Raw genomic sequence first — 15097 nt, 5'->3', positions numbered from 1 at the left:
GCTCCGCCACCGCCGCTGACCAAAGGCTGTTAGAGCGACGGCCAGAGTATGGCGTCTCCGGAGGCTTGCCCGACGGAGCGGCGCTGCGGGCTTCCCTCCACGACGTTGCTGCTGCTCCTCTACCTCAGCTACCTGCTGCTGGGCAGCGCCGCGTTTTGGGCGCTCGAGTCGCCCCTGGAACGCGACACGACGGAGCAGCTCCTGCAGGAAAAGTGGGAGCTCCTGGTGAACTTTACTTGCCTGGAACGGGAGGCTCTGGAGCGGCTGGCGGAGGTACGTACGGGCGAGACGAGGTGGCGGGGAGGTTTGGGGGCCGGGCGGGAAGGGTTAAGGAGATGGCGAGTCCGGAGCAGTTTAATTTCAAAGGCGCTCCACGTGCAGCTGGAGACAGCCTTTTCCTTCACGTGTTCCCATTTTGTCTGTTCTGGCCCTGAAATCAGGCTGGGGATCCGCTCCTGAAGCCCATTGGTGGAAAGGAAAGCGTCTCGGGAGAACTGGTTTGTCTAATGCAGTGTTTCCCAACCTTAGGAACTTGAAGATGCGTGGACTTCAACTCCCAGAATTCCCCAGCCAGCAGCTGGCTGGGGAATTCTGGGAGTTGAAGTCCACGCATCTTCAAGTTCCTAAGGTTGGGAAACGCTGGTCTAATGCAGGGGTCTTCAAACTGGACCACTTTAAGACCGGTGGACTTCAACTCCCAGAATTCCTCAGCCAGCAGGGCTGGCTGAGGAATTCTGGGAGTTGAAGTCCACCGGTCTTAAAGTGGCCCAGTTTGAAGACCCCTGGTCTAATGTGATCCTATAAATGTGCTTTCTTTCTGATAGATTAGAGCCGTTAGGGAAGAAACGGAAGCCTTTGTCAGAATGCAGTAGGAGATGGGAGATCCTTTTCGGAGCACGATAGATGTTTTTTTTTTAATTCCATTTATATCCAGCCCTTCTCCGAAGACTCAGGGCGGCTTACAAACTTAGCAGTAGCCTTCATTCTATGTATATGCCTGCTTATTAGGGCTTTCACACACCCCCAAGCGGCATTATTACAAAGTCAGCTTAATTGCCCCCAACAATCTGGGTCCTCATTTTACCTACCTCGGAAGGATGGAAGGCTGAGTCAACCTTGAGCCTGGTGGGACTCGAACCTGCACTAATTGCAGGCAGTTGGTGTTACTTAAGGAGGCATTAGCCCACTGCTCCACCAAGGCTCTTTGTTGTTTTTTTTCCTGAGAAGCTGTCAGATGTTCCTATCCAGTAGCTTTGGTTTGCCAATGCACTGACTTACAAAGAATCCAGCCAAATTTCAGCTCAATGCATTGTGCAACTGTGTGTGATTATAAAGGAACGTGTTAGGAGAACCCAGGCAACTCAGGTATGTGAGCAAACCATAGTTCAGTTAGTAAAGCACATCCCAGAAGCCTTACCTTTGTATCTAGTTTCATCACCGAAGCATTCAGGCACTCCAAGGAAGTAAGCAGAGCTAGATATTTCTTTCACTTCTTTAAAAGTGGAGTCTGTACTTTGCCCTAATACTTGGAATGGAGAGGTTTTGCAGGACTGTTTCCTTTATTTATCATTTCCTCAATTGTAAGTCTTAATCTGTTTTACAAGTTGAGTATGAGATAGATGGAAATACCATCAAATTCAATGGAGTTTAGACTGTGGCAACTATGCACAGCGTTGAAGTTACTGCACCCCATATATATTGTAATGAGATTTTATGAGTAGCTGGCTGGTTGGTTGGTGTGGATTTCTGTGTTTCACTAGGATTTAACAAGAATTAAAAATTATTATAGTAAAAAAAAGGAAATCTGTGAACTAGATGAGGTTATTAGAGTAGGAGGCGGGAGAAAATGTAAGACATCCTCCAAATTAGAAAAAGAGAGAGAGAAAGAAGAAAAAGGAAATTAAATTATTGTAAATAGTTTTATTCATTTGTTTTTATTTATCAGATTTCAAGAGCACCTGATTCCTTGACAATTCTTTGCAGCTTACAAATAAAAAGACAGTACATTTTAAAAAGAACACAACTGCTAGAGGAACAAGATGTCAACTATTAACCAATTATAATTAAAGGGGGCTCCCTGGAAGAACAACTAAGTCTTTACACATTTTCTAAACAACAAAAGGGCATACAAATCTCTGTAAAGCCAGGTCTAGCTAAGGCTGAGTGGGCACTGGCTAAGGACACTAAATTTTAAGGAGTGCCAACACTGAATAAGAAAAAAAGCTTCTGAAAAACAATGAAAGTGAAAAACAGTAATGGAGTACTTCCCAAGTGAGCGTGCTCACTCAAGAGGTAAATCCTCGACTTATGACCAGAGTTTAGCTCAAAATTTATGTTGCCAAGTGAGACATTTGTTAAGTGAATTTTGCCCCATTTTATGACCTTTTTTGCCATTGTTGTTAAGTGAATCACAGCAGTTATTATGTTAGTAACACAGTTGTTAAGTGAATCTGGCTTCCCCATTGAATTTGTCAGAAGATTGAAGACCCTGGGCAGCCATCATAAATATGAGCCAGTTGCCAAGCGCCTGAATTTTAATCATGTGACCATGGGGATACTGCAGCAGTTGTGTGAAAAACAGTCATAAGACAGCTTTTTCAGTGCCGTAACTTTAAATGGTCCCTAAATGAATTTTTGTAAGTTTAGGACTACCTGTATAATTTTGCAATGGAAATAGGTTAAAGTGTTCAAGCAAAAAAAAAAAAAAAGAATTGTCTGTGGCTGACAATCATAAGTGTAACGCTCAAGAGGCTTCCATTTTGAAATTCCTAACCAATCAGAGGATGAGCCAAAACATAGGGATACCAGAATATGACTTTGGTTAGATGCCAAAATATCTAGAGCAGACATGTCAAACACAAGGCCCGGGGGCCGGATCCGGCCCGCGAAGTGGTTTCATGTGGCCCGCGAAGCCATCCTGGAAACAGTGAGGGAACGGCCCCCACTGCCTTGGCCCTGGCCCAGAGACCCTCCTTCTGCCAGAGACCCCCAGATCTGTCCCACTCCTGCCCAGGCCCCCATAGGCACCCTTGATGAGAACCATGCAGAGCTGGCCACGCCCACCCAGTAGGCCATATGCACTCTAGCCACACCCACCCAGTAGGCCACGCCCACCCTGGCCATACCCACCCACCCCCGGCCCCTTGAGGGCAACCACAATGCTGATGCGGCCCTCAATGAAATTGAGTTTGACACCCCTGATCTAGAGCCACTCCTGAAGGGGAAAGGGCAGTTACAACAAAAAATTAAGAGTTCCTGCAGTGTCGTTGTGCTTTCCTTGGTTGATGATACCAGAAAGTGGATCCAGCTGAAGACAAGTTCTTCAGAAATCTAGGCCCCTAAGCCATGAAGGCCTTTAAAGGTGATTACCAGCATTTTGAATTGCATCCAACCGAAGCAGCAGGGTCTCAGGCACATAACAGTGTTTCTGCCACAGTGCTCTCACCATTGCTGGTCTGCCACATTCTGGACCTTCTGCAGCTTCCAAGGCAGGTGACTGGGCATGAGTAACTGTCTAAAGAGCCTCCTGGTCCAGGAAGGGTGCAATTGGCTAAATGCCATTGTGCGATGAGTGACATCTTGCTCTTCAAGTAAGAGATGAGGGTCCAAGAGGACCTTAGCTTACACAAAGGTATCAAATGAGAGTCAGTGATGGAGTATCCCTAGATCCAAGGAGCCCAAATAGATATAACCAGGGCTTTTTTGTCATAGAACACTCAGAACGGAGTTCGGCACCTTTTTTGGATGGAACCTTGTAGGGTAGGTAAGGTGGGTTGTATGACGTGTGTGAATTCCGGCACCTTTTTCTTTTACAAAAAAAGCACTGGATATAACTACGATCTTTTCAGGACTGAATCCAAGAATGTCTTCTTGAGGAAGGAGCATACTATACCCTCCTTCAAGACTGAGCAGACCACTGCATCAAAACCCATTGCATGGACCCAAACATAGGTCATAGGGACTGGATCTAGCAAGCAGGGTCCAAACCTATAGATTGGAGAACTCTGGCCTAGAGATATTTTGGACCACAATTTTTACCTTCCCATGACCCTGGCTATAGAGCTTGGAGACATCACATTTGCCTACACTGCCCTTACTGCTACTTCTACTATTAACTAACTAAAATAGTGAACCACTCTCTGAATTAACTAAACCAGAAACTCATCTTTACCCTGGCTAATTGGATTGTGTGAGAACACAATCAGTCATTTGAATGTTAAAGTTGAGAAATCATCTCTGGAAAAGATTATAGGATGAAGTGATTTTTTTAAAAAAACCAAGAAATATATATATATATACCTGAAACTTAATAGGGAATAACTCTAGCTTGTAGAGGCCAGCATTGGGCTGAGGGTACGTTGTTCAATTTTACATTGGATTACTTTATAGCACTGCATAAAGTTTTATTTTATTTATTTTATTTTAATCCCATTTATATCCCGCCCTTCTCCGAAGACTCAGGGCGGCTTACAATTTAAAGCACAAATCATTGTGCTTAGCAATAGCCTTCATTCTATGTATATGCCTGCTTATTAGGGCTTTTGCCCCCCCAAGCGGCATTATTACAAAGTCAGCTTATTGCTTATTTAGTTTACGTATTTGATTTGAAGCCATTTTTCCTAAATCATTCAGTTGCAGTGCCAAATTGGGTGCCTCTGGATTTATTTGATGTCTTTTTATCAAATTGATCTGGAAAATTGAATCGATTTGATTTTCTGAATCATCATATCAGAACGGCATAGATCCACATATTTCTTCTCCAGTATTTTTAATCCTTTTTTAATGTTGTTGTATAGGCCACAGTGACTGGGCTCCCATTAAGCCATAAACAAATCATAACAGATCTTGTTACACAATATGAAATGGCTATGCAAATACCTAAACCTCACTTTTTGTTCATGCCTCCAGTTCTATTTGTATAGTATGGAAACAGTCATAAGAGGCTAATCTGATGTGGGATTATGGGAATGTTTAGTCCTTGGTGCTCTCTGAGATTGGTTGCTTGCTTGCAGATGTTTCATTACCCAACCTAGATAACCTCATCAGTGCTATAGAGCAGGGGTTTTCAACCAGTGGTACATGTACCATCTGTGGTACTTTGGCACCTGGCAGGTGATATGCAACCGTCCTAGACAAGTGTAGCGGGGGAGGGGAATGAGCTGAAGCAGTGGCAGCACCACACAAGCCTAAGGGAGAGACAGCTGGAGCTGCAGGGATGTCGGGACTCAGCAGAAGCCCAGGATTGGCATGTGTTTTGGCAGGGCTATGGGGCAAGACAGAAGCCCCAGGGCCAGTGCTTCCAGTGCACCCATAAGAGGAAAGGAGGAGGGGGGACAGAGAGGAGAGGCTATAAAAGGAGAAGGTTTTGGCAGGAGAGGGAGAGACAAAAAAGACAATGGGGGAAAGAGAAGGAGACTTGCAAAAGAGAAACAGAGAAGTGCAGCCTTGAGAGGAATCAGCTGGTGGTACATGGAAGAGAAAAGGAGGGGGGAGAGAAGAGGATTTAAAAGAAGGGAAGAGAAGAAAGAATATAAAAAGGGAGAGAAGAGAGGATATAAGAAGAGGGGAGAGGAGAGGATATAAAAAGGGAAGAGGATATAAAAGAGGGAAGAGAAGAGAGATATAAAAGAAGGGCAGGAGAGAAGAGGATATAAAAGGGTGGGAGAGGAGATATAAAAAAGGGCGGGAGAAGAAAGGATATAAAAGGAAGGGTGGGAGAAGAGAGGATGTAAAAGGAGGAATGAATCTGGTTTCTCCATTGACTTTGTCAGAAGCTTGCAAAAGTGGATCACATGATCCTAGGACACTGTGACCATCATAAATATGAATCCGTTGCCAATGTAGATTGGCCCTGGGGATGCTGCAGCGGTCATAAGTGTGAAAAAAGGTCCTAAGTCACTTTTTTCAGTGTAACTTTGAACAGCCACTAAGCGAACTGTTGTAAGTTGAGGACTACCTGCACTTTATCACTTTTTTCCCTTTTTTTTTTTGGTCATCAAGTTTTTGACACCTTACTAGGCGACTGGTGGTATTCAAATATTGCCATATCCTAAAAGTGGTACAATCTGTGAAAAGGTTGAAAAGCCCAGCTATAGAGTGTGGGTTTGTTTTTGTATACATTAGCTTGCCTAATGTATGGTGGGGATATAGTTTTCTCCTTGGTAGTTCCCTGATTTTTGTTTTCTGCTTGATGGTCTGGGGTTAGTTCCAGCTTACCTGGATGTAGGTTGCTGAAGAGGATGGCTTCTGAGCTTTTTGTTTCCTTTCTAGATTTTTTTATTGTCTCTCTTGAATAACGTATAAAAACCATGAATGGACATTGAGATAAACCATATTTATACAGTATTCAAATGAAATTTTCTCAGTGTTACTGTATGACTTTGAGGCTACTATAAATACTTTATTAAGAGACTAAAGATATTTTCAGGTAACCTTGATTGTTGGATTTCCCACGTTTGTTATTATCAGTGTAGGACAGATATTGAGGTACAATTTCTGTGATAAGAAGCAATTAACATTTATGGCCCTTTCTCTATGTTCTTAAACATAAATTTAAGATTAATATTTATCTTATACAAGGTAATGTTTTGATGTTTTCTGTTTTTATAAGGTTAAGAAATCGGAATTTCACTTAGAAAAGGCAAAGGCCATTTGCCTTCAAAACAATAGCATTCCTGACTCACCCGATCCTCAACTTTAGTTTTTTTTTCTTTAAAAGAAAATCTTTGATTCAAATGTTACTTACAGCATGCATTGTAATCTCAGGGGGGGAAAAATCTTGCTTAGTCCAATGAGTTTCTTCCTAGCCAAATATATTTGGGATTTCATCCTTAGACAAGCCATCTTTGGCCTTATGTTTGCCTTCATACCTGTGTAATTGGGCTCTCCACACCTCATCCTTTGTGAAGCGTGCAAACCAGCGTCTGCATTTCCTGCATCAGATGAGGAGAGCACATCTCTCTCCTTCTGTCCTGGCCACTTTTTACAGAGGCACAATTGAGAGCATTTTAACAAACTGCATCACTGTCTGGTTTGGTGGCAGCAGTGCCTCAGATAGAAAGTCCATACAGAGAATGCTAAGGACAGCTGAGAAGATCATAGGAAGCTCACTCCCCGGTCTTCAGGATGCTGCTTATAAGCGCTATGTGCTTAGAGGTCAAAGCATTGTTGGAGACCCCATGCACCCACTTTATGGTCTGTTTCTGTTGCTCCCCTCTGGGAGGAGGTTTCAAAGTATTTCTAGCAGGACTATCTGATTCTGTAATAGCTTTGTTCCCTATGCCACCTGCCTGGTAAATTTGCAAGGTTCGTTTTTTTCACCATGCACAGGTATACATACTCTGAAGTAGACTGTGTTGTTTCTCTATGTCATATAACCTATGTGGGTATATGCATAATTCTATTATTTATGTATTTATTTTTTCATATTTATGTAGTGTATATTGGAGATGGTGACTCTTTGAGAGCTGCATGCAACAAAATTTCATTTTAATGTATGCCGATTAGTGTACATTCAAAGTGACAAAAAGATTTCTATTCTATTCTATTCTATTCTATTCTATTCTATTCTATTCTATTCTATTCTATTCTATTCTATTCTATTCTATTCTATTCTATTCTATTCTATTCTATTCTATTCTATTCTATTCCATTCTATTCCATTCTATTCCATTCCATTCCGGGATTATGATTACATTGCATATCTTATCTAGGCTTCCTATGTGTTGCTATGTGCGGGTTCTGCTCTGTATCTCATATTCAGTTGAATGTAATTAAAGTTCCATTTTACATATTATTCCTAATAAGATTTAAGATTTGTGGCAGAAGGATTATTTTACTTATTTATCAAATTTGGAGAATGTCCCCAGCTCACTATGCAAGGGACTGGGCGATTTACAGATATAAACAATAAGTTTATCTAGGTGGGTGACTTTGGGCCGTCACTCTTTCTCAGCCTAACCCAGCTCACAGGCCTGTTGTGGGGAAAATAGGAGGGGGAAGGAGTATTGTGTGTGTTTGTCACCTTGAGTTATTTATAAAAATAATGAGTGATATAAATAAATAAACAGGGCTAAAATACTAACTTGGCAAAACATGGTCAAATAGAGGAATGAAACAGCTCTAACTTGAAGGAGATTTTGTGAGTTTTTTATATTAAGTAGCCAGAGGATCCAGAGCGCAAGTCATTCATGGTTATCACTACAGAGACTGGAAAGAGAGAGAAGAATTCAATTGTAGTGTATTTTTAAGGCTAACCTGGAAAAATAGCATGTAAGTAATACATGAAAGTGTTCATTTCAGGTTTCCATGTACCTGATTGTTTTAGACATCTTCACATAGGTTTATGTTTGAAAGGTAGTGATAAATTGGTAGGTAATTTAGTGATCTTCTACTATATCCTCTGCTTGGTACAGGATCTTGGTACAGCAACTCTGACAGGTGACCATCCTGCCACTGTGAGATGATCTGTATCAAAGGAGAACTCACTATTTCATGTGGCTCCCAAATGTATCTCCTGGGTGGAAACTGATCAGGATGGAAGCTAATTAAGGACAGAAGCAGTCTAGAACTAGGGAGAAATTTCCTGACAGAACAGTTCATCAGTGGAACAACTTGCCTCCAGAAATTGTGAATGCTCCAACAGTGGAAGTTTTTAAGAAGAGACTGGACAGCCATTTGTCTGAAATGCCTGAGGGTTTCCTGCCTGAGCGGGGGTTGGACTAGAAGACCTCAAAGGTCCCTTCCAACTCTGTTATTCTGTTATTCCTCTTGCAAATTTTTGCAACTTAGTTTTTCTCAAATTAGTCTCTTTGTTAGCCTTATCCACTATCCACCGTACCTTGATATAGAATCAGATCAGAAATTCTTATTTTTGTTGTTCCTAAATATTGTCAACATTACTGTAAAACTACTGAAACTCTTTCATATCATATCATTCATGCTGTTAGTCTAATGTCTGTGGTGGCCATCCTGTGTGACTATTTAGATAGAAAGGGCTGCAATTCATTCCACAAGCCACTAATGTAAATTGGGGACAATTAAATCAATATCTATAGGAAATTCTAACAAAATCACAACTGGTATTACAGATTGTACTGTAGAACAGTGCTTTTCAACCCGTGGTGTGCATACCACTGGTGGTACTTTGGCACCTGGCAGGTGGTACGCGTAAAACGGGTTGAAAAGCACTCTAAAAAATGTAAAAATATAGTAGGGGTGGGGGTGGATGAGCTGAAGCAGTGGCAGTGCTGCCCGGGGCTGTGGGAAAGTCAGCTGGAGCTGCAGTGTCGCTGAGGCTCTGCTGAGCACCCAGGATCGGCACGCGGCTCCAGCTGATTAGCACTTCTGGGAGCAGCGCACAGCCTTGGGGAAAAGAGTCAGCTGGAACTGCACTGAAGAGAAGAGGAGGAGGAAGGAGGGAGAGAGGAGAGGATATAAAAGGAGGGGGGTTTGGCGGGAAAGGGAGAGAGAAAAAAGATGACGGGGGGAAAGAGAAGGGTAAAGAGAAAGAGACAGAGAGATTTCTTTGAGACAACTTGAAGGAGACAAGATTAATGTCAGAGAAACAGGCACAAGTTTCCCATTAAAAGTGTGGTAAGTGGGTGTACAGATAGTCCTCCACCTACGGCCACAATTGAGCCCAAAATTTAGGTTGCTAAGTGAGAAATTTGTTAAATGAGTTTTGTCCCATTTTATGACTTTTCTTGCCACATTTGTTAAGTGAATCACTGCAGTTGTTAAATTAGTAACATGGTTGTTAAGTGAATCTGGTTTCCCCTTTGACTTTGCTTGTCAGAAGGTCGCAAAAGGAGAAACGTTACGACCATCATAAATATGAATCAGTTGCCAAGCATCCAAGTGTAAATCACATGACTGTGGGGATGCTGCAACGGTCGTAAGTATGAAAAATGGTCATAAGTCACTTTTTTCAGTGCCGTTGTAACTTCAAACAGTCACTAAGCAAAATATTGTAAGTCGAGGACTACCTGTACTTTATCACTTTTTTCCTTTTTTTTCCTTTTTTTTTTGGTCATCAAGTTTTTGACACCTTGCTAGGCAACTGGTGGTACTTGAATATTGCCATACCCTGAAAGTGGTACAATGGGTGAAAAGGTTGAAAAGCCCTGCTGTAGAACACCCATTTGCTTCTTAGCAGTTGTGTGTGTCTAAAGTCACGATACTAGTTAACATGTTTGCATTATGCCAGCATTGGCCCAGTCACCAGGGAGTCCAATGGGGAAATAATTTAGTGGCTAAATTAGTTCTAGCCTTAATAGAACTGCTTGTTTATTCTATTTATATTTCAATGGAACTTAAGAGAGTCTAGTATACTGCTTTCTTACTTTACCCCATTTTTATCCCTGGAGTTAGATTTATGTGACAAGTCTAGCTCTTTGTCTTTCTGTGTTACTAAAGGATAAGTGGATCAAGAAAAAAAAGAAGTCTTATTTTTAGATGTCCTAATGCATCTTTGTAAAATAACCTTTCTTTATCAGGCATGTTTTTATCTTCATAGAGAACATAAATGCAGCATTTAAAACTTAAGTGGCATAAGGGCTGCGTGTCTTTGGAAGAAAATATCTGGTTTCTACCAGCCCATTCATTAATTAAGATTATAGAAGATATCCCTTTCTGAAGACCTTTTGAAGGAGAAGACCATTCTGATCAGGGCCTCATTTGTTAATCTGCTAATTAAGGGGTTTCCCCTTATCTGCACATTGTAATTGCTTTTTAACTCCAATTTCAGCTGTTCATTCTTTGTTTTTATCTTTTGTTTTCTGTATATGCTGTTTCTCTGAGGGATGGCAATAAGGAATACTTTAAAATAAAGTCCATTCTCTTAAGAGTTAGTTGTCCTTCAGAGTTATAATTTCTTATATTTATTATTACAAAATTATATAGTAGGAATTCTGCTAAATCTCTAAAGGGGGATGATGAGTAGAAGATATTGAATTCCCGTCAAGCCAGCTAAGCATAGAATATGAGCTAATTTACAAAAGAAACATACATGTCTTGATTCAGAATGTTTGCACTCAGTGGAACTTATTCCAGGAAAGTATGACTAGAACAGCAACTTTGGGCTACCTTGTGGACAAAAATCCTCATCCATGACTTTTCTTTTTTAAAATCTTTTTCACAGAATATCATCCAAGCCTACAAGAGTGGAGTTTACCTTAAAGGAAATACCAGTCTGGGCAGATGGGACTTTGTCGGCTCCTTCTTTTTCTCTGTTTCTACAGTAACAACCATTGGTAGGAGTCATGGAATACTAGTTTGGAGAAAATGATGTGAAATAATGATAGCACAAAACTATGCCTGTTTATCCCATTACATAGCAGCGAAAGGTACAGGTGAAGAAGAAAAGTTGGGGAGTGTCTTAGAATATTCCTATAGTTTTTCTGTTGCTGCTTTGTTTTGTATTTGATGGAAAATTTAGTAAAATGCATGCTAATTCACAAATCCACAAATAATCTCTGCTCAGAATGAAGTCTAAAACATATTTGCTTTAAGTTGCACATTTAGCCATCCAGCAGAGTGATCCACATAGTACCAGCAGGGGGCAGTAAAGATTTCATTCAATTTCAGAGGTTAACAAACCCAGGAATAAGGAACATACACTGAATCATACCAAAATCTGTTTGAATCCAATTCTTTTTTGTAATAAATTTTAAGGAAAGAAACATGCTAAAAGACCTTGGCCGTGAGAGTTTATGATCCAAGCCTGTGGGGTGAAATGTTCATTTCATAAATTAAAAACACAACTCCGTTTATAACCAAAACGCTTTCATCTCTGAATTTTTAAATATTGAACACTGCCTCTTTTGAATACACAAGTAACCTGAACATGGGCTACAGAGGACAAACCATTCACCAAAGGCATGGCTTAGGGGGTGATAAGGCATTCCTATCTTTGTGTCCTATTACTCTGTCTGTCAGGACCCACCCCAAACCACGTCTTAGGAAGACAAAATTCTTGGAGTCAAACCTATTTCCAAAAAAGAATCTTTACTATGACATGCTTGGTTGTAGGAACGAGACAGGACTTATATTATTCCACGAAGTAAACCCTTATAAAGAGTTCCTGGTTTAACCCCCCTTAACCCCATTTGGTCAGTCCCCCATCCTTTCTCTCATATCATCCATCTCATGGGAAAAAGGAACTTAGGACCCTTCATGTTTTATTGCTGTCTTCCGTGACAAAACCCAGATGCTAGCCCCCCCTTTTGTTTCCCCAGTTCAAAAGGCTTCTTTCCTTTGAAATGCCTATTGCCGGTTCAATCCACATCTATTCTCTTCTCTTCGGGAGATGGCAGAATCCATGGAACAATGTTTGAAACATTCCATTTATGAATATGATATAAATGGATTCTGACACTGTCCTTTCTTTCAATTGGGATGTAAATACAGGCGCACACAGTTTCTCCAATTGTGAACAGCATAAGTAATGTACTTCAGGCTACAGGTATCTGATGGGATATATATTTTTGCATCACTTTGCTGCTTGCTCTTTTTGTGCTGTTTGGGGTCTCTTTCCTATTTGGAATCCATGCATGTAGACGCAATAAAGAGCAAAAGAGTGAGGAAGAATCAGCCTGTGGACCTTCTGCCTCTCCCCTTCCTATATTGTAAAAGGAAAAACAGGTGTGTGCCCAGACTTCCCTGTGTTCTCAAGGTAATATGTATGTCTACCTACAAAGATCTATTTTAAGATGTGTGAATTGTGTCTCAAAGGCATATTGTGCAGCAGGTTTTACAGGAGAAATAAAAATTCAGTTACACGCATAGCATTTTAACTCTTGGCTATGTACTGAATGAGTCACAAGATGGCAGTGTTATCTTATTCTGCAGCTGCATTATGCTTCAATAGGCACTTAATGATTCATCATCATTTAAGCAGCACCTTTGTCTCAAATAAGCCTAAATTAGAGACTTGAGGCATATCATGGGCCATATTCCATGCTTCCCTAAATTAATGTTTTTTCTATGGACAATTGCATACAGATATATGCAGGAAAGGGTTTTTTTCTGAAAACATATGGGATATATAAACTAAAAGCTCTGCTTCTGGAACACTATTCCAGAAATCTATCAACTTCCAATTAAGCTGCTAAACCTTAAAGAGGTTAGCAACAATCATTTTTCAAACATTTGAAGGGAAATTTAAATGAAGACATTTGGAAAATGAGAACATTTACTTGTAGCCAATTCACTTCTGAGAGAAGAGGTGTGGCATCTGGAGCCCTCTGAAAAATAAGCATCCAATTAAACATTTTCACTGTAAGAGAAAGGAGGAATTATTACATACATAGGGATTCAACAGATTAAATTAATGAAATGAATTAACAAATTGCATTTAGCTTTGATTGTGCCCCGGCCGATTCCATTGTCCTGGTCCCATCCACTTATTGGAGTAACACATCATAGTTAAAACTGTACAATGCTTGGCCCTACATAAGATTATAGATTTTATAGATTCCTAACTTGGGGGCTAAAGCAATGCCTGGTTCCTAGTTCTACCCAATCCCTTCCCTGAAGCACAATCCAAATGGAAACAGAGGACAAAGAGATTAGAAAGCTGCTAAGTCTTTTCAAGGTGCTGGTGATGACCTATAAAGCCCTAAATGGCTTGGGTCCGGGATATCTGAGGGAACACCTGCTGCCGGCATCAAGCTCCCTTCGTCCTGTGCGCTCCCACAGAGAGGGTCTTCTCAGGGTACCGCCGGTAAAAGATTGCCGGCGGATAACACCCAGGGGGAGGGCCTTCTCTGTGGGCGCGCCTGCCCTTTGGAACCAGCTGCCCGTAGAGCTCAGGACTGCCCCTGACCTTCGCTCATTCCGCCGGGACCTGAAGACTTGGCTCTTTGAGCTTTCTGGCCTGGGCTGAGAGTATTAATTGGGGTTTTAATTGGATTTTAATTGGGGTTTTATATTTATTCAAGGTTTAAATGTAATTATTTTAACTGTTCTTAATTTTTGTAATTGTTGTATTGTTATTTTAAAAACCTTGTGAACCACCCTGAGTCCTACGGGAGAAGGGTGGTATATAAGTCTAATAAAGATAAATAAAGATAAAGATATTCCTACTTCCAGGGAACAGCTAAAAACACAAAGTGCCTAACCTTGAATTCAGATTGGTACAGATTTGATGCAGAACTACTACTTATGACCATAATTGAGTCTGCCATAAGAATAAGTTGTGCCTGTAAAGCAGCTCATCATGTGACTGACCTGATTTTCCAACCTTTTTTTTTTTAGGAAGTTAAGTGAATGTAGCAATCTTAAAGTGAATGCCTCAGTTGTTAAGCAAAGCCATCTTTTGCTATGTGTCTTTTTTTTTAACCAGAAACAAGTAAACACTGATTTTCAGCAAAAAATGTAAATTGTGGTCATGTGACTGCGGGACACTGCAAATGGCTGTAAATATGGACTGGTGTTGAACTGAGATGATATTTATTTAATTTGATTTAATTTAATTTTTATACCGCCCTTCTCCCGAAGGACTCAGGGCGGTGTACAGGGCAATACAATAAAATACAATATATAAAAGTTAAAAAATATTAAATACTACAGCCCAATTCAATAAATTAATACAATAGCGTTAAAATACCCCTAAACCCATCAGACCAGGCCGGCTTGTTCAAATAAATATGTTTTTAGGTCACGTCGGAAGGAGCGAAGGTCGGGAGCCATCCGGAGCTCCACCGGTAAACGGTTCCAAAGGTCTGGCGCGCCCAGAGAGAACGCCCTCCCCCTGTAAAGTCTTCAGAAAACCCATACAATTCTCTGATAATAAAAACTGGGGGTGCCCTGTCCAGTACAGGGAATATAAAACAAGAGAAGGCAAAATCGAAAGATATCCCCCCCTCCCCAACCTGCTATTAGAGCTTACAACTGAGAATTGCAGTTAGCTTTCTTATGGTTTTCAGATTTGGCAGTCGAATTAAAATATTTACTTTTTTTATTGAAAAGTTTTAAAATACATTTTTGAAACATATACCCCATCTACCCCACCCCTCTCCCCATCCCTCCCATCCCAACACACACACCCCAACTTCCCAGAGCTGAATACAGGGTATTACATTATACAGTCTTACTC

At 41.0% G+C, this 15097-nt stretch overlaps 1 protein-coding gene across 1 annotated transcript in view; it reads left to right on the top strand.

Moving 5' to 3' along the window:
- Window positions 1–48: 48 nt before the first annotated feature.
- KCNK17 (potassium two pore domain channel subfamily K member 17) overlaps window positions 49–15097 on the top strand; it is a gene marked incomplete at both ends in the record, with an annotated part of 31056 nt that continues 16007 nt past the window's right edge. The window contains 2 exons of the mRNA XM_081315426.1: window positions 49–273; window positions 11141–11252. Coding sequence (XP_081171552.1) covers window positions 49–273; window positions 11141–11252 — 337 coding nt within the window. The remainder of the gene's footprint in view (window positions 274–11140; window positions 11253–15097) is intronic.

Source organism: Vipera berus, assembly GCF_964194415.1.
Source record: "Vipera berus genome assembly, chromosome: 1".
Classification (NCBI taxonomy): Eukaryota; Metazoa; Chordata; class Lepidosauria; order Squamata; family Viperidae; genus Vipera; species Vipera berus.
This window is presented reverse-complemented; position numbering and strand designations above follow the sequence as displayed.